General features: G+C 40.2%; 2 protein-coding genes across 2 annotated transcripts in view; one reads left to right on the top strand and one right to left on the bottom strand.

Annotated features, from left to right (window-relative positions):
* Positions 1-672: 672 nt before the first annotated feature.
* LOC139941719 (parkin coregulated gene protein homolog) lies at positions 673-5,869 on the top strand. Its single transcript, XM_071938331.1, has 3 exons — positions 673-1,293; positions 2,685-2,882; positions 4,080-5,869. Exons 1-3 carry the CDS (start codon positions 787-789, stop codon positions 4,362-4,364), a joined length of 990 nt encoding a protein of 329 aa, XP_071794432.1. The 5' UTR covers positions 673-786; the 3' UTR covers positions 4,365-5,869.
* Positions 5,870-7,483: 1,614 nt separating this feature from the next.
* The window catches only part of LOC139942295 (peptidyl-glycine alpha-amidating monooxygenase-like), a 33,667-nt gene continuing 17,062 nt past the window's right edge, over positions 7,484-24,088 (bottom strand). Inside the window, exons 3-13 of the mRNA XM_071939107.1 lie at positions 22,256-22,352; positions 20,768-20,919; positions 19,924-19,978; positions 18,974-19,145; positions 17,804-17,997; positions 17,491-17,604; positions 15,266-15,481; positions 12,487-12,557; positions 11,416-11,619; positions 10,691-10,809; positions 7,484-9,814 (exon numbers count right to left, since the gene is read on the bottom strand). Coding sequence (XP_071795208.1) covers positions 9,671-9,814; positions 10,691-10,809; positions 11,416-11,619; positions 12,487-12,557; positions 15,266-15,481; positions 17,491-17,604; positions 17,804-17,997; positions 18,974-19,145; positions 19,924-19,978; positions 20,768-20,919; positions 22,256-22,352 — 1,538 coding nt within the window. The 3' untranslated portion in view covers positions 7,484-9,670. The remainder of the gene's footprint in view (positions 9,815-10,690; positions 10,810-11,415; positions 11,620-12,486; positions 12,558-15,265; positions 15,482-17,490; positions 17,605-17,803; positions 17,998-18,973; positions 19,146-19,923; positions 19,979-20,767; positions 20,920-22,255; positions 22,353-24,088) is intronic.

Here is a 24,088-nt window from a genome sequence, read left to right on the forward strand (position 1 = left end):
CAAGGACGTTTGCTCCATCCACAGCAATATAGGGCCCACATATTATGTTTTGAAGTGGCCAGACAAGAGTAGTCAAAAGATATTTTAGAAATATTTGCTTGTCCATTTTGAAGAGAGAAAACATAGATTTTACACAGCAATAAAAATATACTGTTTGTCAACCATAACTAAAACAATATGCAACTTGAAGGTTTGAAAAGTTCATAATTTGAACCTTTCTTGCTGAAAGGCGAGACAAGACTGTTCAACAAAATAATTGAGTTTCTGTTTCTGAACACTCTCTCTTATCATATCGCAAATGGAATAGGCAAAAGCAATCTCAATCTTATAATTGTTGGTATTTGGCTATTTAATAAATCACTGTCCAAATTCAATGGTTGAGTGGAACTAAACAACTAATCTATGACAGCATAAATTTAAACGCAACGGTTTAATATTAAAAGTAGATGTGTTTGGCTTGACTATATATACAATAGTACTACATGTAAGTGCTGACATGTCTTGCAATGCCTTGCACGGGGTCCCGTACGCGGCAGTGTTGATGATATTGAATGATTTAATGAATAATGCAGGCCAGTGTGATTTAATATCCATATGGTTTCCCTCCGATGACCTGACGATAGCTACAACTCGCATCCTGCGTTTTCCATTATAGCTCATGGGGGCCGCTGCAGTTCAACTACGTTGGGTACAAACAATTCGTGACAGTTCTGCTGACATTTTCATCAATTTTTGATGCGATTTTTGTCCAGATTACGCCGTCCTAGCACGGCATAGAGCAATAATATGAGTGCCTCGGTGAAAGCGTCATCTTCATCGTCGTCTTCATCTTCCTTATCATCCTGTTCACATACAGCAGCTAACGACTCGGGTCAAGAACATAACTGCAATCACAACAGCATCGCTCAGCAGAGGAAGAAAGATGGCGGACAACCAAATCGTCATCATCACATCAACGGGGAAAACGGTCGCTGTACTGAAGAATTAACTGAAACACCACAATCGTTCCTGACAAAGAACGGACACTCTCCTCAATGTGAGCTACCACCAGTGTATAAAAGGCCACCCGCTATAAAACCACGCCCAGTTAAAGCAAGAAACAACAAGAAAATCACAGCTAGTCCATTCTCACTGTTGTCCTCCAGAGATAACACCATTTTGAAACGTCCCCCGGTTGCTGGGGCATTTCAAATCAGATCATGCCCTCCATCAGAGTTCCGGTTTTTCTATGAGAGAGGAGATTTTCCGATTGCAGTGGACCATGATTCAAGAAATAATAAGATATCATGGAAGGTAGGTTGACTTTAAACTAAGTGGTATAAGGGTCAAATAAGTAGGCCCCTTGTAATCCTCATTATTCAAATGATATAAAGTGCACATTTAGTTGGTATTTCAAAGGGAAATTTTAAACGTGATGTTATTGGATACTGGGTGTCATTATTGTAAATATGAATTCACATTTATAACAGAATTGTATTTTTATTAGCAGTGTTTTTGTGTTGGACCAACTAGATTGTTTTAAGGGAAAGTACACGTTTGGTAATTGTCAATAGACCAGTCTTCTCACTTGTTGTATCCCATCATAACCATACAATAACAAGCCTGTGAAAATTGGGGCTCAATCGGTCATCAAAGTTGCGAGAAAATGATGAAAGAAAAAAACACCCTTATTGGACGAATTTGTGTGCTCTCAGATAAGAATAAAAGACTTCTAGCTAGAAGTCTTTCATTATTTAAGTGAGAAATTAACCCTTTCTCAAAAACTTACTTTTAGAGGGAGTCGTTCCCCACAAAGTTTTATACTATCAACAGATCTCCAATTCTCGTTACCAAGTCAGTTTTTAAGTTAATATTTGTTTTGAGTAATTACCAAACGTGTAGCTTCCCTTTAAGAATTGTCAAATACCAGTATTCCAACGTATCCCAACATAATGCATAAAAAACAATCTGTGAACATTTTGGCTCAATTGTTCATCGAAGTTGCAGAAAAACAGTGAAAGGATAGCACACTTTTTTTTGTATGAAATGTCTGTCTGAGGAAGGGTTCATCTTTGAAGACTTTCTCGGACACAGGTACAATAAAAGTTTGGTAAAAAAAACCTTTCTCTTAAACTTCATTTCATCGAAGGGGGTCGTTTTATTTTACAAAGTTGTATAATATCAACAGCTCTCCAGTGTTCTTTACCAAGTAAGTACTTATAGTCATTAACTTTTTGAGAAACTACCAAAGGTTTACCCTGAGGATTTTTTTTTTTAAACTGATATAAACTCATCTTGTTTTATGCGAACCCATTCGAAGATGACGTCATTGTATATAAATCAATATCCTTAAGGCACTGGGCACTATTGTTAATTGTCAAAGACCAGTTTTCCCACTTGGTGTATCTCAACATATGCATAAAATAAGAAACCTGTGAAAATTTGGACTCAATTAGTCATCGAAGTTGCGAGAGAATAATGGAAGAAAACGCCCTCGTTGCACAAGTTGTGTGCTTTCATTCGATACCTCAGCTGAGGTCTTTACATTAAATTTTAGTGACAAATTACTTCTTTCTCAAAAACTACGTTATTTCAGAGGGAATTGTTTGTAACAATGTTTTATACTATTAAAAGCTCTCTATTTCCCTTCCAAATAAGTTTGTGTCCAGTGCCTTTAAAGTGATTGTGAAATGTTACTTTCCTAGGTTGAGATTGAGAAGTTAGACTTTCACCACTATCTGCCGTTGTTCTTTGATGGACTTTCTGAGACCAAGTTTCCCTACGGCTTCTTGGCCCGTCAAGGCATATACGACATGCTGGCTCATTGCGGTCATAAAGCTCTTCCAGTTATTCCACAACTCATCTTGCCCATCAAGAAAGCACTCCAGACAAGGAACCCTCAGGTAAACATATTGCACAGTGCAAAATGAACTGTGTTTGATAACTGTTTGTTCTCGTGATGAGAGCGCGAAACAATGTTAAAATTTACTAACAATGTTTACTGTTTCATTTCTTTTCGAAAAATAAGAAGGTTGTTCCTCGTACAATTTTTTTTAACTGTGCAGATCAAAATAAAGAATAAATTGATTATTAGACGTTTTCATTAGTCAAGAACAAAATATCAAATTAAAAAACAAACGACAGAAGTTACATCATGAGTAATCTTTGATTGCATAGTGTTGTATTAAAGCCATTGGACACTTTCGGTAAACAGTATTGTCCAAGGCCCACACTTCGTGTATCACAACTTATATATAAAATAAACCTGTGAAAATTTAAAGGAACACGTTGCCTTGGATCGGACGAGTTGGTCAAAACAAAAGCGCTTGTAACCGTTTTTTATAAAATGCATATGGTTGGAAAGATGTTTTAAAAGTAGAATACAATGATCCACACAAGTTTGCCTCGAAATTGCGTGGTTTTCCTTCTACTGTACGAACTAACATGGTTGGCCATTTATGGGAGTCAAAATTTTGACCCCCATAAATGGCCGACATGTTAGTCCACAAGGTAAAAGGAAAACCACGCAATTTCGAGGCATGTTTGTGTGGATCATTGTATTCTACTTTTACAACATCTTTCTACCCATATGCATTTTATAAAAAATGGTTACAAACGCTTTTCAAATACCAACTCGACCGATCCAAGGCAACGTGTTCCTTTAAGCTCAATCGGCCATCGGAGTCGGGAGAAAATAACGGGAAAACCCACCCTTGTTTACGCACGTTTCGCCGTGTCATGACATGTGTTTAAAAAAAATCCGTAATTCTCACTTTCGAGAATTTATATTGTTTTAATGTTTTCTTAAAAAGTAAAGCATTTTATGGAACAATATTTCAAGAGAAGTCTTTCACCATTACCTTCTGTAGACCATTTTTTTTCTTTTTCTGTACCGAAAGTGTATAATGGTATATTCCGTTTAAAACTTTGTTATATTATCCAGAGCAGACTTTCCGGAATCGATCGAATCTGTAAATCTACAGATTACAAAATTTGTTTCTAATGTTAAGTATATTTGCAAAACTGTGTCATTGAAAAAAGGAAGACAAATAGTCAAAAGAAGATGGAACATTTTATTATTATAATGTCTTTGTCAACAGGTGATATGTACCACGCTGAAGGTTCTACAGGCATTAATCCACGCAGATGAAATGATAGGAGAGGCGCTAGTACCATACTACCGACAAATACTTCCCATCTTACAACTATTCAAGAACCGGAACCAGAACCTTGGAGACGGGATCGAATACAACCAGAGGAAGAAGGAGAACATGGGAGACCTCATCAATGGAACTCTAGAGTTATTGGAGAAACATGGAGGTCCTGATGCATTCATTAATATCAAATACATGGTGCCCACGTACGAATCGTGCGTTCTGAACTAAAGTGTCGAATAGTGTTCAAACAGAATGGTGCCTGATTACAAATCATTCCTTACATTATTAATATAGGAGTCTTCCTCTGTGCTGTAGTATAATACGAACATGAAAGGACGACAGAGCTATATCAGAAATGTGTTTAATAGGTTACTGCTATAAGAATCAATGATAAAATTCATATTGGAGTATGTGCCCCGAGAATGCGAATTTTCTGTACTGAATTATGTTAAAGTCAGTGGACACTATTGGTAACTACTCAAAATAATTATTAGCATAAAACCTTTCTTGTTGATGAGTAATAGGGAGAGGTTGATGGTATAAAACATTGTGAGAAACGGCTCCTTCTGAAGTGCCATAGTTTGTGAGAAAGAAGTAATTTTCCACGAATTTGGTTTCGAGACCTCAGATTTAGAACTTGAGGTCTCGAAATCAACCATCTAAACGCACACAACTTTGTGTGACAAGGGTGTTTTTTTCTTTCATTATTATCTCGCAACTTCGATGACCGATTGAGCTCAAATTTTCACGGGTTAGCTATTTTATGCATATGTTTAGATACACCAACTGTGAAGGCTTGTCTTTGACATTTACCAATAGTGTCCACTACCTTTAATACAAACCTCGGCTTGGGAACCTGCTCCGGCTCCGGCTCTTGCCTCGTCATAAAATTTGGAACAGAGTACATAGGATTTGAGGCATGGTGAGGTATCAATATATATTTGGTTTGCGGTAACACAATGTGTCTATCTACTTGCCAGGTAGAGTTGTTCTTAGAGAACTGTATTGCTTTATTCTACTACCGCGGAGTAGAGTACATTTTGTAAGATGTTTCCAATATCAAGTGAAACCCGTTGCCATTAACAGAACCCAAGCCGAGGTTTTGGAAAAAGTACAAACTTTCCCCAATAAGATGCCACAAAATAAATTACCCCGATGCACTTCCTGTGTGCCAGCAAACAGTTGTGGAGCTTTCGTTTGCGCCTCATTTTGTCCTCTGCCTTTAGACACACCGCGCCGGTTTTGAGGGTGATTTGCTTTAAATTCATCAAACGAGCAAATGCTACAACTTGTTCAACTCGTTTTTCCTACAGCGTTTTAGCATGTTATTTATACAAAATACTTCTCCGTTGGGTAGATTTAAACAAACATCTAAATGTCATTCCTAAACGGTGACCTTTGAGTCCTTAAAAAAAAAAAAAAAAAAAACACGGTCATTTTGCCATCGAAGGTTCTTTCCTATATGAATTTAATTATTAACATTATACTCTAATGATGAAAGTATATAACTGTGAAGAATGGTGTTTCCGTGGCAACATACAATTAAAATTTCAGAGGCTGAAAACATTAAACTGTAAGAGATCATTAAAATGGTTAAAAGCATTATGAGCAACAGTTTGCTGATCGTTCATTCAAATTACTGGAGGAATTACCGGGAACTGTTAAAATGTTAATCTAATATATTTTGGTGAAACTGTTCCAGTATGTTTGTAACATTAGACAGGTTGAATTAAATTGAGCTGAATTTGTTGAAAAAGAAGAATTTGTCACAGAGAGGTTTTTTTCATCCCGCTACCACTCGCTCTCTCTCTGAGATGACTGGTCTTAAAGGCACTCGGACACGTTTGGTAATTGTCAAACTCACTTGGTGTATCCCAACATTTGAACAACATAACAAACCTGTGGAAATTTGGGTTCAATTGGTGATTGAGTTTGCCAGACAATAATGAAACAACACCTTTGTTTCTGTGCTTTCAGAGGCTTCAGCTGATTCGTCTTTTATCATAATGAGTGAGAAATTACTTCTTTCTCAAAAACTACGTTACTTCAGAGGGAGCCGTTTCTCAAAACGTTTTATACTATTAACAGCTCCCCATTACTCGTTATCGAGTAGGTTGGTATTATTGTCCAGTGCCTTTAATAATAATCTATACCAGCCAATCAACATTCTTTTCCGACCGTATTAATTTTGCCGAAAGTGACACCGTATAGCAGCACGCCGCACGTGACCGAGTTACACAACAGTGTCGGATTCATTTGACTAACTTAATCAACACAGCGTATTTGAATGTGAATCATATTTTTTCATGTGATAAGTTATACATCAGATGTTATACATGTATATAGAAAATGCAGAAGTTCTATCTCTGGAGAAACCGTAAACCAAGTCCTTTACTATAATTGCTCAAACTGAAATGGTGAATTCTATGGCGTCCTCATTATACATCAATCCTTTTATCCATGTTTCCTTCGTGAGTCCTCATTAAATGTTATCATATGTGTTCTCTTGGGAAGGTTGCGTCTATGACGTAAAACAAAAGGTTGACAAGACAAACGAACAAACAGAAAAAAAAACCCAAAATCCACACAAACAAAGGCAGTTGCATTTTAAGATGAAACCTCTTACGAAAAAGACCCAGCAGTTCTTATTCTACACTCTTTACTAAGGTGAAGATGCTGATAAAATGAAGAATTCTTGCATTTGTAAACTGTGATTAATGTCAATTTTATGTAAAGCGCCTTTGAACATTTTGTCTTTTAAATGGTTTTGGCGCTATATATTGAAAATAAAATAAAAATGATTATTCATGCATGATCTTTCAAGTTTCGTCAACGGTGTGCAGCGCCCTCTATTGTAATGGAATTCACTCTTACTAATCGACTATAACCTTCAATGCAGGTAAGTTATTAATCTGACGAACTCCATCAAGTTTTAGATCTGAAAGCACGCTTCATGTATTACTTTTTTACGACTATAATGGTCCAGCTATCATGAACATAAGCTTGTAATGTCCCATCTCATTCCCTGAATAGATGTCGTTTATGTGAACACAGACTTTTTGTGTCAGTTTGTAGATGAATGTGACACTCCCAGGCTCTTTTCGAAGCCACGGCTTCGGCTCTACTCTCGGCTCAGGCTTGCTTGGCCCCGCGGTTGTTTTGACGCGCTCGGGGATTCAGACGAGAGGACGGAACGTGAAGCTGAATCCAAAGTCGAAGCCATGGATTTAAAAAGTCTGCCAGTTTCCATTGAGTTATTGATTAATACTCAATATTTTGTTTTTTAAATTGTGGGTAAATATCTCCTATGAAAACAATGCATGCAGAAATATCCGAATACCATTTCATCAAGTTAGTACATACGTCTTTATTTCAATAATGGTATCTTCAATAAGCAATAAGTAAACTTGAACAAGATGTTTGTCAATATGGACATCAAGACTGTCATCTCATTGCGTATTAGGGGAGTTTTTTGTGTGCAACACACAGTGGTTGAGGAAAGTGCGTTCATTCAAGCTTCCCTTTATGCAAAGCTTGAGGAAAACAACATGTTTATTAAAGAGTTATAAAATTAAGTTTTCTGACTCGGCGTTTGGTATTGCTGGTACGAAATTAAAATTACATTGATTGATTTGCCAATTTTTTTAATTATTAGATCAATCTAACCAATGACGTGATATTAATTCATATTGTTAGCTGGCTGTATGTAAATTCTATAACACAATGGGGACTAAAGATGTCTACCACAATATTCACTCATAACACAGGCTCATTACAATCGCAACAATTTTGTCCGCCATTTTTAAGTGGAATACTTTTGGCAAGCGACTTGAAAATAGTCAACTTGAAAACAGCCTTAGCTTGAGCCTTGTGGCTTTGCCCAAATCTCACCATCGCATCCGGCCCAAACTCTAGCTGTGGCTTTCATCTCAGTTTCATCCCCACCTGCAGTCTTTAAAGTTGTTTGATTTCAAAGAGGCGTAGCAACTTGGCAAACTTACCAGAGCTAGTCCTGATTGGCGACCGTTTTGTGTATTAGTCACCAATAGAGGGCGCAACATCAACCGTTTTGGAGGCTGATTCGGGAGGACTGATAGGCAAGCCTCTATAAATCTGGATCGAACTGTTTGTGATACAGATATCTCTTCTCCAGTAAATCGATTTGCGGACTTCGTGTTCAAATGTGCAACTTCTTTAACAAAACGAACGTCGCAAATCATGAGTAGGCCAGAGCTAGTAAGAAAGCCAAAACAGAAACTGGACTCGAATCGAAAGTGAAGTTTGGCAAACTCACCTAATATCGAAAACACAATACTGACATTTATACCATATTAATATCATTTCCTATTTACACCAATATACATAACACCGTAATATTTAGGCATCAACTTTACATCACTGATATTTCTCTAAGACATCGTCATATAACTATACATCATAATACTCACAAAAATAAACATTCTTTGATTAATTTCGATAATTTAAGCAAAATAACCTAGTAAGAATTCATCGGATTTGGGAGGTTTTATTTTAAAATTTGATCCCTGAATGCTAAATTTAATGTCCCAGCAAGGTGCTTTTAATAGCTCTTTCCATGTCACAACGATTCACCTAAATAATGAATCTATAGAATTACTTAAATTCTTTCGAGAAAACAGCCTAAGGCGAATGCATGTTTTCCCCTATACGTATAGTTGTAATCAGCAATCTCATAACACAGACCAGTATTTCCTTTTGAACTACCTTCGAACCCCGTGAAGCCTACTTCTGAAAAACATTTAATTAAACCGTGAAAGTCCTTTGCTTCATGTACTGTTGTAGATAATGTCTCCTTCCACAGATATTGCATACTTATTAGTTAAATCAAAACATTGTGCGTGAGTCGTAGTTCTGTTTTATCCACAACATAAAAAATAACATTCGATGGCTAGAAATTAAAAAGTTAAATTCTCCAAACATCCATTTTGGGATTGGTTTAACGTAGTTTAAAATGACATCTGCAACTAATCATTAAGCTAATTTATACCAATCCAATTTGTACATCTGTATACAACATTTGGCCTTACCGCAGATGATAACTGAAGTCTTATATAGCGCCGGTATCGACTCCGCCAATACAGGCGCTCATGGCGCTTGCTCCAAAAAATCTGCACTCTAGTCAGCTTAGCTCCAAGTGCACTGCTCGTGATGTCTGATACATTAGTAATCAGTTGTTTCATTACTTCAATGGATATGTGTCGTTATTAAATCTTTGTGACAAATCCCCAAAACACATATCATCTTTATACATTGCACTGTAAGCACAATTCCCCTTTCTAGACATAATCGTTGTAACGATTAATTGTTATCGATAAAAAATTAATATAATTCAACCGTTGCAACGGTTCTTGCAAAGAAAACAAACTAAAACAATAGCAAGATACACGATTAAATGTACGCAAGGTACAGCTATTTCGACTCGTGAGTGTTCTACAATAACTTGTGGAACTGTGTTGAGACTGATGTAGACCATAGTCCTTGTTTCTGTGTCGCATTTAGCCTCTCCACCAACCACCGTTGTCCAATACGTCATTGCTAGGCGTAGCCTCGTCCCAGAACTTCCAGACTCGATTTGCCCCGACATCTGCCACATAGATTTCCCCGGAATGGACTGTGATGTCATGGGGCTCCATGAGTTGCTGTGGATAGGAGAATGTTATACCAATAAAAATGTCATCAATAGCAAACTGAAGAGCGCTGATTAACCTTTCAAGGAGTTTCTTTAGATAAGCACGCCAAATGCTAAAAAGAGATAACCATGGGTGTCTTATTATAAAACAATGTGCAATGAGAGTTTTATGCGACTGTTTTCTAACCATATTGTTGTTTATGTTTTGTATTCAAATAAATCATCTCGACGAGCCACTTTTGTTGTGTTTATAACTCCATCGAAATAAAAAGCCGAGAGCGTATAAGTAAATTAAAGGAACTGGACACTATTGGTAATTATTGTCGAAGACCAATATTCTCACTTGGCGTATCTCAACATGTATAACAAAACAAATCTGTGAACATTTGAACTAAATTGGTCGTCGAGATGTGGGAGGATAATGGAAGAAAAAACACCCTTGTTGCACAAGTTGTATGCTTTCAGATGCCTTGAATTCGATACCTCAGCTGAGGTCTCGAATTCAATTAAAATATTTTAGTGCGAAATTATTCCTTCTTTCTCAAAAACTGCGTTACTTCAGAGCGAGCCGTTTGACAAGATATTGTTTACTATCAACAGCTCTCCATTACTCGTTACTAAGTAAGTTATGTATGCTAACAGTTATTTTGAGTAATAACCAATAGTGTCCAGTGCCTTTAAGAGAGTTTGGATTTAGCCAATGTTGCCATCTACGACTGGTAATCAGGATTGTAAGGCATTGTAAATGATTTATGTAAAACTTCTGTATGATACATGACTGTCGTTCATTATGATTGATATATCAACCATTGTTTCTCCATGGTTCTCAGTAATCACTTCGACCTATTTATGTCAATATTGATCTATACTGCCACTTTATCATTACCTCTTCACCCACTGGGCGGTTCCATGTTGATAGTATTCTATTACTATCCAGCCCAATAGTGAAGCCCTTTGTTGGGTAGTACTCGTCATCAGTTGGCCCATTCACTGCGTACAGAACATCTGCAGGGGAAAGTGGAAAACTTAATATAGTATGCAGGTATTTTTTACAAGGATAACGAAAATATTGCAACCTGGTAAGAACCTAGACTTGATTCAAGTCTTAGATCGTAAAAACGCCCCACATTATTAGCTATCACGCGCCCTAACTCGCAATCTATTGATCGTAGGCTAAATGACGAAGAAAGGTCACAAGAGGGCGCTGTTTGTAGCGGCTATCGGGACGACTAAAAAGCCACGATCGAAGACTTGGAACCAAGTCTAGTAAGAACCGTAACCCTGAAACATTGCATTTTCTATTTGAGGGAGTTCTGGATTAAAAACAACGGTGGAAGTCCTTTTTCTTTAAAAGTAAGATAAAAATAATCTCTAGTTTAACTTGACTCAGCACTCAAAGACGCTCTTACATTATCTGACAATCTGTTTTTATTCAATTTTCTCTACGAGTTTCTCGCGTTGGGTATTGGATGTTGATGTACTGCCGATCCATTGTTTGAAATTAAAGACTTATTTTGAAAAGTTAGCGTTGGGTATTGGACTGTACATCCATTTGTTTGAAATAAAAAAAAAACTTATTTTGAAAAGTTAAGACTGCAGTAACAAACAAACCTTCGTCTTTATCGTAGGCGATGGCAAAGACCCGTCCACCAAACTCTTCATGTGTAATCTGCCGGTCATATTCACCAGTGGTGCTGTTGAAACACACAATGCGGCCATGCTCTCGGTCTGCTACGCATAGGAGTTGGCGCTTCTCGGCAAGAGCCAGGCTATGAGGAATGTCGAAGGTTCGTAGGTCTTCTGGCTGGTCTGGATCTGTCCAAGTGAGTTGGGGTTTGGTGTAAAAGCAAACAGATAGGTCAAAATGAAACTATTTGAAATTAAAATTCACCAGGAATCATTCTTTGAGAAACAAAATGTGTTCACAAAACAAAAAGAACGATTAATTTCTTATCTTGTCAGTTTCTTCTCTTGGCAGATCCCTACAGGAGCCAGGCCAGATATATTAGCTTGGTATTAAAAATGAAAACTTACTAGCTTCCCCATGGGTGCACTATACCAAACTTTGTATTGTTTGAACCATCTATTATGACCCGAAGAAGGATGATAACTTTCAACCATTAGTTATATAAATCAAGTACATGCAACGATGGATAGTATACAAATATTGACTGCTTCGAGTGCCATGGTTAAAACTATGACTCCCGAGGTGATTCCCGGAGCGTTCTATTTTCCCGAGGCGAAGCCGAGGGAAAATAGAACGCTACGGGGATCACCAAGGGAGTCATAGTTTTAACCATTGCACGAGTAAAAGCAGTCAATATTTGTTTTATAACACCCCAAACATTTCTAAATACTGTACTACTATTATTAAGTTACAGACCTGAATGCTACAATCCACGGACGACGCGAATACAAAAACTTTTACTGTGCTGCATGTAGTGTCGTGCAATCCGAAATGGTTACAGACTATTAATTTATCATCCTCGTACACGGAACGGACGTCTGGGTACTGCACGCCGTGTGCTAGTCTTCGGACTAGCGCACGGCAAACCGACGCACTGTCACACGGCCGTCGTCTAGCAAAACTAAGATATGTCATGTGACGCGCTCTAAACCAATGAGCAGGCAGAATACTTGTAAGGGGTGTTATAAAGTCTGATATAGACATGTGCTACTTACTAGACGGTGCCGTTATTTCCATCAGCACAGACCCGTTCGGAGCCAACTTCAGAACACGGCTGTTACAATACCTGAATACAGATAAATCAGAATAAAGACAGTCAAGTATTGTAGTTTGCTTGTATTATGTACTTGAAATTGACTCGATTAAATGTGTTTAATCTACTTTCCACTTAAAATGGTTAACTGGAAACTCATATGGGATATATTTACTTTCAAGATACAACGTTCAGTCATTCGAATATTTTAATGTATTCTGGCTAAATTTTAACCAACTGGCCTGCAAACGGTGCACCGCCAGTGCCGGTGCAAGGTTGGCAATGTGTCGGTGCAAGGTTGGCAATGTGTCGGTTCAAGGTTGGCAATGTGTCGGTGCAAGGTTGGCAATGTGCCGGTTCAAGGTTGGCAATGTGGTGGTGCAAGGTTGGCAATGTGTCGGTGCAAGGTTGGCAATGTGTCGGTGCAAGGTTGGCAATGTGTCGGTGCAAGGTTGGCAATGTGTCGGTGCAAGGTTGGCAATGTGTCGGTGCAAGGTTGGCAATGTGCCGGTTCAAGGTTGGCAATGTGGTGGTGCAAGGTTGGCAATGTGGTGGTGCAAGGTTGGCAATGTGTCGGTTCAAGGTTGGCAATGTGGTGGTGCAAGGTTGGCAATGTGTCGGTGCAAGGTTGGCAATGTGGTGGTGCAAGGTTGGCAATGTGTCGGTGCAAGGTTGGCAATGTGCCGGTTCAAGGTTGGCAATGTGTCGGTGCAAGGTTGGCAATGTGTCGGTGCAAGGTTGGCAATGTGTCGGTTCAAGGTTGGCAATGTGGTGGTGCAAGGTTGGCAATGTGGTGGTGCAAGGTTGGCAATGTACCGGTGCAAGGTTGGCAATGTGTCGGTGCAAGGTTGGCAATGTGTCGGTTCAAGGTTGGCAATGTGCCGGTTCAAGGTTGGCAATGTGGTGGTGCAAGGTTGGCAATGTGTCGGTGCAAGGTTGGTAATGTGGTGGTTCAAGGTTGGCAATGTGGTGGTGCAAGGTTGGCAATGTGTCGGTGCAAGGTTGGCAATGTGTCGGTTCAAGGTTGGCAATGAGCCGGTTCAAGGTTGGCAATGTGTCGGTGCAAGGTTGGCAATGTGTCGGTGCAAGGTTGGCAATGTGCCGGTTCAAGGTTGGCAATGTGTCGGTGCAAGGTTGGCAATGTGCCGGTTCAAGGTTGGCAATGTGGTGGTGCAAGGTTGGCAATGTGGTGGTGCAAGGTTGGCAATGTGTCGGTTCAAGGTTGGCAATGTGGTGGTGCAAGGTTGGCAATGTGGTGGTGCAAGGTTGGCAATGTGCCGGTTCAAGGTTGGCAATGTGGTGGTGCAAGGTTGGCAATGTGTCGGTGCAAGGTTGGCAATGTGTCGGTGCAAGGTTGGCAATGTGGTGGTGCAAGGTTGGCAATGTGCCGGTTCAAGGTTGGCAATGTGTCGGTGCAAGGTTGGCAATGTGGTGGTGCAAGGTTGGCAATGTGTCGGTGCAAGGTTGGCAATGTGTCGGTGCAAGGTTGGCAATGTGGTGGTTCAAGGTTGGCAATGTGGTGGTGCAAGGTTGGCAATGTGTCGGTGCAAGGTTGGCAATGTGTCGGTTCAAGGTTGGCAATGTGGTGGTGCAAGGTTGGCAATGTGCCGGTTCAAGGTTGGCAATGTGTCGGTGCAAGGTTGGCAATGTGCCGGTTCAAGGTTGGCAATGTGGTGGTGCAAGGTTGGCAATGTGGTGGTGCAAGGTTGGCAATGTGGTGGTGCAAGGTTGGCAATGTGGTGGTGCAAGGTTGGCAATGTGTCGGTGCAAGGTTGGCAATGTGTCGGTGCAAGGTTGGCAATGTGTCGGTGCAAGGTTGGCAATGTGCCGGTTCAAGGTTGGCAATGTGGTGGTGCAAGGTTGGCAATGTGGTGGTGCAAGGTTGGCAATGTGGTGGTGCAAGGTTGGCAATGTGCCGGTTCAAGGTTGGCAATGTGGTGGTGCAAGGTTGGCAATGTGGTGGTGCAAGGTTGGCAATGTGCCGGTTCAAGGTTGGCAATGTGGTGGTGCAAGGTTGGCAATGTCTCGGTGCAAGGTTGGCAATGTGTCGGTGCAAGGTTGGCAATGTGATGGTGCAAGGTTGGCAATGTGCCGGTTCAAGGTTGGCAATGTGTCGGTGCAAGGTTGGCAATGTGGTGGTGCAAGGTTGGCAATGTGTCGGTGCAAGGTTGGCAATGTGTCGGTGCAAGGTTGGCAATGTGGTGGTTCAAGGTTGGCAATGTGGTGGTGCAAGGTTGGCAATGTGTCGGTGCAAGGTTGGCAATGTGTCGGTTCAAGGTTGGCAATGTGGTGGTGCAAGGTTGGCAATGTGCCGGTTCAAGGTTGGCAATGTGTCGGTGCAAGGTTGGCAATGTGCCGGTTCAAGGTTGGCAATGTGGTGGTGCAAGGTTGGCAATGTGGTGGTGCAAGGTTGGCAATGTGGTGGTGCAAGGTTGGCAATGTGGTGGTGCAAGGTTGGCAATGTGTCGGTGCAAGGTTGGCAATGTGTCGGTGCAAGGTTGGCAATGTGTCGGTGCAAGGTTGGCAATGTGCCGGTTCAAGGTTGGCAATGTGGTGGTGCAAGGTTGGCAATGTGGTGGTGCAAGGTTGGCAATGTGCCGGTTCAAGGTTGGCAATGTGTCGGTGCAAGGTTGACGATGTGCAGGTACAAGGTTGGCAATGTGCCGACCATGGTTGGCAATGTATAGGTGCAAGATTGGAAATGTTTAAGGAATACCATGTCAATATGAAACCATTCTTACCCGTCAGCAATAAAGAAGTTACCCGTCTTGCTGTCCACAGCCACGTCCGTTGGTTGGCAGAGATGCTTCCAGTCTGAGCCGGGTTGGAACCGCTTACCAATCACCAGACTAGGCTTCATCTTGCCTGGTGGGAATTTGAATACTTGGTGTAATGCAACATCAGTCAGCCACGTGTTGCCTTCGTGGTCGATAGTAATACCGTGTGGCATATAGAACCTGTATTTGAATGAATAGATAGTCGTGACTATCTCGTAATAATGTAATACAGAGTAAAAAGGGCACGCAAAGGCAGACGCTCGATTAAAAGTATTGTGGGTAGATTTTGGAGTGACACCTATGTTGACATAAATTGATAATAATAATCAACTCATCAATGTTGCTGTTTTGGTTTATCTGATACAATTTTGCCCCTGCCTTTGTTTTCGATGTGTATTGAATACCAAAGACGTGGCCAATAGGTAGGTATACATCCATAAATATCCTTAGAAGACTCTCATTATCTTAAACTTTTGGATCCCTGTTTGAGTTTGATTAAAATTCCTTGCTTCAGTGCATGAACAGATACAATGCCTCATGTGAGAAATCATATCCGTTTGATAAAGCACCGTGTAAGGTCTTACAAGGTGTTGTGCCACAATCCACAGCCACATGCTAAAAAGCACATAGGGGAATAAAACCTTTTTCCATTGTTAAGTGTACCGGGTAAAGTGCAATACATAAACACACGCGTTTAGGCTCTACGTCTCATGCAAAGGAAGAAGTAATGGTGGGGTTGGACCCACACTCTGCTGGCCAGAATGTCAAAACTTGACTTCGGTACTCTAGACCATTCGGCCACGAAAACAAAATTCGATTTTTATTATCGCCTCAAAGGACTCTTGTGTATATAAACACATCAACAAAAGTAAGTCCCCTCCTCCTAAACAATTCGCCATAACGTCGTAAGGTAAAACATTTTACCAATACAACTAATTAAGAAATAATTCTATGACATGTTCCCTAAGTGTTGTTTGAAAATGACAGATGTCCATGAGTTCATGGCTGAATGAGCTCAAATGGAAGACACAAACTGTTCTTCTCAAAAGTCACAAAGGTTGTGTTGTGTTGTTCACCGATGAGACGAGAAGCTGCTTGAGTCACATTGATGGCCGGAGACGGGTGTGGCGTCGAGTTTGAGAGCAACATGCAGAGTGATGTGTTCAACCAGTTACAGCCTATGGTGGTGGGATCGAGTGTCATGGTGTGGGGTGGTATAAGCCTTACCAGGAAAACGTGTGCAGATTGCTGGCAACCTGAAAGCACAACGATATGTTGATGAAGTGCTGCGTCCAAATGTTGCACCACTTGCTGCAGCCCATGGTGGAGCATTTGTGTACATGGATGACATTAATGCCTAACCACACAGAGGGAGAGTAGCTTCTGCTTTCCTGGCTGGTGAAGGCATCGAACGAATGGTGTGGCCGGCAAGTTCGCCCAACCTCAATCCCATCCCTGTGGGACTAGCTGAAGCGATCTGCATATCCCCACATCAAGGCCAACAGCAACCTGGCTCACCTGTCCCATCTTCTGCAAGTTCAGTGGAATGCCATCCCACAGCAGCATATCACTAGACTGATCAACACCATGGCCCAATTTCATAGAGCTGCTTTGCTAAGCATGAAATGTTTGCCTTGATAAAATAGAGGATTGCCAGCCAAATTTCCACGTAATTTTCAGGATCAGCTGATCACCAGTAATAAGCAATATGCAACAAAGGAAAATTTGGTTGGTAATCCTTTTTTTATCAAGGAAGAAATTTCACCCTAAGCAAATTTTTGTGCTTAGCAACTCTATGAAATTGGGCCCATGACGGTGCCAGGCGGTCATTGACAGGCGTGGCGGGTACACGCGTTACTGACCTGTAGATTTGATAAACCTTCAAATGTGACTTTTGAGAAGGGCAGTTATTGTCTTCCATTTGAGCTCACTCAGCCATGAATTCATGCACATCTTTCATTTTCAAACAACACTTAGGAAACATGTCATAGAATTATTTCTTTATTAGTTGTAATGGTAATTTATTTTACCTTACGATGTTATGGCGAATTGTTTAGGGGGGGGGACTTACTTTTGTTGATGTGTTTATGTTGCCTTTTAATTGGATTCCTCGAATACCTCACATGATTGAGTGTTCAAGAATGATATCCGACTGAATCGTGTTTATGACAGTTATACGTGATCTTTACCTTCCAGCTCCCCATGAGTCTAAGACGTATCCACTGTGTGGATCCATCATAAGAACTACATCATTCTGGATGGCTCTCTTCTTCTGGTTGAACACGTGGTTGTCGTCGAAATCACTGCAAGTAGAAATAGTCAACATCCCCATTAAATCCAGTAATTATGCAGTACATTGTTTCATCTAATCAGTTCTATAACATTTTTGGGATTTATTTAAAAACTATTTTAATCGGTAAATTGTTGTGTTTTAAATTTGCATTAGCACTTTGAGCGAGACGGAATTGCCCAGAATGGCACAGTGATTGTCTAAAGACCAACCTTGGCAGCCAGCGTCTCTCCCCTCGTTGGAAGGCATACACCAAGCCATGCTGGTCAGTATCTACCCCAGCTACCTGTCCCATACGAATGCTCTCTCTGGGCCACCATTCCTCAGCATCCAACCCATTGGCGCTGTATGGACTTTCGGCTGGAGCTGGGTAGGCCCTTGCGAACCTGTAGTCGGCCTGGTATGCCTAAAAGTAAGTCAATACAGTGATATTATTTACTGAAAATACAAGCATTCAAATTGTCCGTGTTTGCTGCGGTAGTCATAATGTAGTAAGAATCCGGAGAATCGTGTTTTAACTAAAGAAAATAACTGTGTATCTGATGGCAACTTGATTGGTTGATTCTCTTAAAGGAAAAGTTTTTTGGTAACATTACAATTTATTGTAATAAATACTTAATATGGGTTGGGGTGGTTCTGAAAAGAACCGTTGGTTTCAACTCGACTGATCGAAAACCAGTATGCTCTGAACGTATTTCCACCATGCAAAGTTTAAAATCCTACTTAATAAATATTATTTGACAGTATAAACAATTTTGCGAATTATTTCATTTCGAAGTATAAATGTGGCTATGGAAAACGATATATTTTTTTATCCACCACAGTTTGAATTTGAGAAATGTTCCTGTGAGAAAAGTTTCTCTGAGTATGTATTCCGATAACGAACTATTCTTCATGTGTTGACTAAACCGTTCAGGATTGTTGACGATGGCTCAAAAACGGTACCACCTTTTGCAATTAAATTTACACAAGTTAGTTGTATGCATAATACATAAAGCGCTGGTATCTTGAAAAAATATATTCACTGCGCTATATCACCAAGGGAAAATTAATGTTAGGCTTGACTGAAGAGGTAAGTATTGAGGTTGGATTTAAATGAAGAAATGTCAGGTTGTGGTCTAAGGGTGAGAGGCAAGCCATTTCACAGGCGAGGGCTGCAACCGAGAAACTTCTATCCCCGTAAGCTTTCAAACTGGAGGGTGGAGCGGTAAGCATATCATTAAAACAATCCAATGGTTCCGAAAAGCAAAGGTTTATGGTCCTTTTAAAGGCATGAGATATGCAACCACAACATTGGAGCAACTGATAGGCAACGGGAACATTATATCTCTCCACATGGTTGAACTCATTTGAATTTTCATAGGAATCATTGCTGGTATTACCTCCTGTGGAATGATAACGTTCTGAGGTTCGTCTTCAGCTGGTCTTTCCTCAACAATGAACGAAGAGGCTGGAGATTCCGAAGCACGTTCGTTACTAGCGCTGCCATCACAAGGCTCAAAACCCGGCTGGCTCTGGTAGTATGCAATCATTTTCTGAACAGTTTCATCCGAGCTGAAGAAAAATAAAGGTGATAAAGAAACAAATCAACAAATGTCATTGTGGTCTTTAAAGGCAGTGGACTCTACTGGTAAATACTCAAAATAATGATTAGCATAAAACCTTACTATGTATCGAGCAATGGGGAGAGGTTGATCGTATAAAACATTGTGAGAAACGGCTCCCTCTGAAGTAATGTGAATTTTGAGAAAGAAGTAATTTTCCACGAATTTGATTTCGAGACCTTAGATTTAGAATTTTTGGTCTCGAAATCAATCATCTGAAAGCACACAACTTCGTGTGACATGGGAGTTTTTCCCCATTATTATCTCGCAACTTCGACGACCAATTGAGCTCAAAATTTCACAGGTTATTTTATGCATATGTTGAGATACACCATGTGAGAAGACTGGTCTTTGACAATAATGTCCAGTACCTTTAACACCAAACAGGCTTGCAATGATATGATTATAATAATACTAGTGGCTTCTTTTATAGCGTTTAACATTCAGTATTTCCCTGCAAGGTATGTCACGTTGGCAAAAGCTGCCAACCAAACCAGGAACACCGGGGCGAACATCTTCTCTTTTCGATATTAAGTTCACTGTGCTATTTTACGTGCGTTACACAACACACGGGACCACAGGCTTAACGTCTAATCCGAAGGACGAGGCATCATGGTTAATTTTTTTTTTGCTTAAGGACACATGTGTCACGACTTGGACTCGAACCCACACTCTGCTGATCAGAATAACAAAGATTTAGTTTAAAATAACTTATTTCAAAAACTTACTGTACATGAGACTCCGGAAGAACTTTAAGTGTAAGTCCAGCCGATACTGAAGAACCTTTAGAGGGAAAATTAACAAGTGCTATTATAGAAGTACAAGTGTTGCTTTATTGGTAACTTGTTATGTCCACCCACACGGTGACACGTTTGCTCACCAGAGTGTTCCCAGAGGCAGAGATGTATCCACCCACACCTATCGAGAAACTAATCGTATAATGCGACTTGTAAATCTAAAATGGATGAAAGAACTGCCGGGAAAACAAACACTCAGCTTCTTCACCTAAATCTTTCTAAAATGACGTCTGCATTGGCAGGTTTTTGGAGTAATTTCCTCTAGGGCTCATGTCTACTGATTGTATACCCAATCTTAATCCCAACTAAGATTAACCTTCAAGACACCCTTTGTGTCAATCAGAAAAAAATCTCCCACAATGAAAGCTACCAAAGACAGCTAGGACATGGGTATGATTCCCGGTGAGTTTAAAGCATAGGAGTAATGCCGGTCTCCTCAGCACACAAACAAACGGAAAGTTGAGGAATGGAATATAGGCAAATTGGGAAATGTTTATTTCTCTGCATATTATACCACGAGAAGTTCTTTATTCTGCAGTCAATGACAACTTAAGTTTATTCCACATGTGCGTTGGCGTAGTAAGCAAACGCACAAGTAGTTTGACACTATGATAAATTGGAAAAGCCCCTCCCCGATGTTGTTTCATCTTTGGTATGTTTTCCATCGAGGTATATGTTTTACACAAACTGTTTACCGGCACATAATGTTACACAAACTGTATGGTTTAATAACAAATTGCGACAAAACCAAAACGAAAAGTGAGTAGTCGGGTACCTTTCTTATGCTGCACCTCTAAGAAAAGCTCGTGAATAAGGAAAGGTCCACCCACTGTGACAACCTCTCCCCTGGTGAGGTAGACTGGGCATCCATCACGCTCCCACTCGTAAATTGGAACCGACGGACCAATACATTGATCTGTACACATACTTGAACGAGAAATGGAGAAGATACACAATATTAACCATAATTGCTTCTCCCCGTCTCGGAGTAATCTAGTACATTCGAACCGGTGTGGCAGGAGATTCTGTCCCCCGGAGATTGTGTGTGTCCCCCCCCCCCCCATATAGCGAACTGTGTACAAACTTCTTCTGATAGCGCCCTCTTTTGAAACATCCTCCTCCAGCTCATGTCAATTTCCCATATATAGTGGACAGTGTCTCCGGTGGACAGAATTCACTGGGACACCGGTATCGGTCACCATTAAAGTCAAATGATGAAAAGGGAGTTGTGTAGAAAACACGCCGTGCTAGCTGTGTTGGTAACGCTTTGTAGTCTTTGGCAGCGATTCACAATTAAAGGAACACGTTGCCTTGGATCGGACGAGTTGGTCTATAAAAAGCGTTTGAATCCGTTTGTTATGAAATGTATACGGTTAGAAAGATGTTTTAAAAGTAGAATATAATGATCCACACAAGTATCACTCAAAATTGCACGGTTTTCGTTTTACGTCGCGAACTATCACGGTCGGCCATTTATGGGAGTCAAAATTTTGACCCCCATAAATGGCCGACGTGTTAGTCGACGAGGTAATAAGAAAACCACGCAATTTCGAGGCATATTTGTGTAGATCATTGTATTCTACTTTTAAATCATCTTTCTAACCATATGCATTTTATAACAAACGGTCACAAAACGCTTTTCAAAGACCAACTCGACCGATCCAAGGCAACGTGTTCCTTTAATGGAACATACATGACTCCAGCCAATCATGTACGGCCATAGTGGTCACATTTGAACTGGTTAACTCTAGGCTAATATGGTTAAAACGATCGGGATGGATACAGGGGAAAATAGGCCACTCCCTACCCCACGAAGTATCATTGATATAACCCATGGTTTGCGTTTCAAAACGCCCCCTCCAAACCAAACTCCTGCGGTTCGGCTTTAAGTGCATGTGCCTGTTTCAACCCAATGACAGAGGAGTGATAGTGAAGCGCCCCAAAACCAGATCGCTCCGGGCAGATTGGGCACGTTAGTCATGGGAGGAAGGAACAGATCGATTTGAATATTCCTTCGGCCAGATAGACAACTGGTATAAGGAGCTGCGACAACTAATCAGTGTTAGGTAATTGATATAGGTAACTGATATACATTTGTGCTGGCTGCAACTCCATGCTGAACATGAACATTTATAGAAAGCCCGGTGGAAGCCGTTTCAATATTGAATGGTTAATAATCTATCATTGAACGAGACAACTAATGCCTTTTCAGTTATCCCCAACTTCTCCTGTGAAACCAAGTTCTGATTTGAGATCATCTTACTTGCTGGTTTGTCCCGGTGTTCCTTGAGAGACCTGCGGACATCCATACAGAACCATCTTCACTACATCGTCACCGCGTGATTCAGGTGCGAAACCAACTGGATACGAAAACATAAAGTCATGTCAAATTATAAACACTTCGATTGTAAGACAAATCAATTAAACACTAACAAATTGGGATAGAGGCCAAGGAAAAAAATGGACTTATTCCCAAAGCAAAATAAATAAAATACATTGTCTCTCCGCTCCCTCCCTTAAAGCCATTGGACCCTTTCGGTAAACAGTATTGTCCAAGTCCCACACTTCGTGTATCACAACTTATATATAAAATAACAATCCTGTGGAAATTTAGGCTCAATCGGACATCGGAGTCGGGAGAAAATAACGGGAAAACTCACTCCTGTTTTCGCGCGTTTCGCCGTGTCATGACATGTGTTTATAACAAATCCGTAATTCTCGCTAACGAGAATTTATATTGTTTTACCGTTTTCTCAAAAAGTAAAGCATTTCATGGACTAATATTTCAAGAGAAGTCTTTCACCATTACCTTCTGTAAACCCTGTAAATTATTTGTAAATCTGTGAACTTTTATTTTTTTTCTGTACCGAAAGGGTCCAATGGCTTTAATGAACATGTTTGGTTACGTAAATGTATTTTAGATTCCATTTCTGTACAACATAGTAAACATGCGTTCAGAAAATGTTGACGTGACATGACTGCTAGAGTTGATCATGGGGCAACCATTGGTGGAAGAGACCTCCATGGATCTGGAGGAATAAACCTCCAGGATTGAACGGTTGCAAATTATTTGTTGCGAGTTTGTGACGTCAGAATTCGTATCACATTTGCACTAGCAGGATCAACCGTGCTTCCGGCGTAAAATTTAGTATCAATTACTACCAAACGAGAGATGAAAAGTAAACTGCATCTTTTTTGATGTGGGTGTATTGAGTGCTGTTTGTCAGCCCCTTTGTCATTGTGTACTCCAACCAATCTAGTAATGAAACTAACAAGTCACGACGGTGTAAAACTATAATGCCAATATCTATGATTGATGTTGAATACATAGACAAATACCAAGATTGTGCTGGAGATTGAGAAGGTTTAAGTTGATAATAACCAATCATTTTGTTAATACAAGGATCTTCTTTAAGACGGCAACATCCTGTCGGTTGTATTCTATACTTAAACGACTACTTCTACTAAAAGGTCAATTTAACAAAAAATACCCCAAATAGTATCAACCAATTGTTGATGGTATATGCAATTTAGCCACCGGTACACATTAAACTTTACACTTGTGACATTTTGTGATTTATTCCAAAGTAATTTCAGAGTTGTTTTTACGGGATTTATGTTGATGTTTTTCTCATCTGCCGATTATATATATTGTATTATGAAAACATTTCTTCGTTCTTCGCGAACTTATTGTTTGTCTCTACATTCTTCTTGTTCAGATTACCTAAAAGGCTTACACCGGCATTATAGCTTGATCAACGGGGACCGTTTCCAATAGTAGGCCCAGATCTCTCGGTAAAACTGGAACACTTTAAACTGTCTGATATTTTCAGTCGCAATTGCGGACTTCCTGTTGGAAGAATCGTAAATCTTACAAAACAACCCACTTCATATTTTTTGTTCTCTCTCAAAAGTCAGCATTTTCGAAAAAAGATCGGTATGTACGTTATTTGTTCCCGTTGAAAACGAGAACTTTAACGAAAGTGATGCGGGAAAATATCGAGAGAACGAGGCATTCTTGGTTCACCTTGTGTGCAAAACCAATGGGAAAGTCCATTTAAGTCCAAACAATTGAAGAACGAAGAGATTTCTCAAT

The sequence above is a fragment of the Asterias amurensis genome, chromosome 9 (assembly GCF_032118995.1).
Source record: "Asterias amurensis chromosome 9, ASM3211899v1".
NCBI classification, from domain to species: domain Eukaryota; kingdom Metazoa; phylum Echinodermata; class Asteroidea; order Forcipulatida; family Asteriidae; genus Asterias; species Asterias amurensis.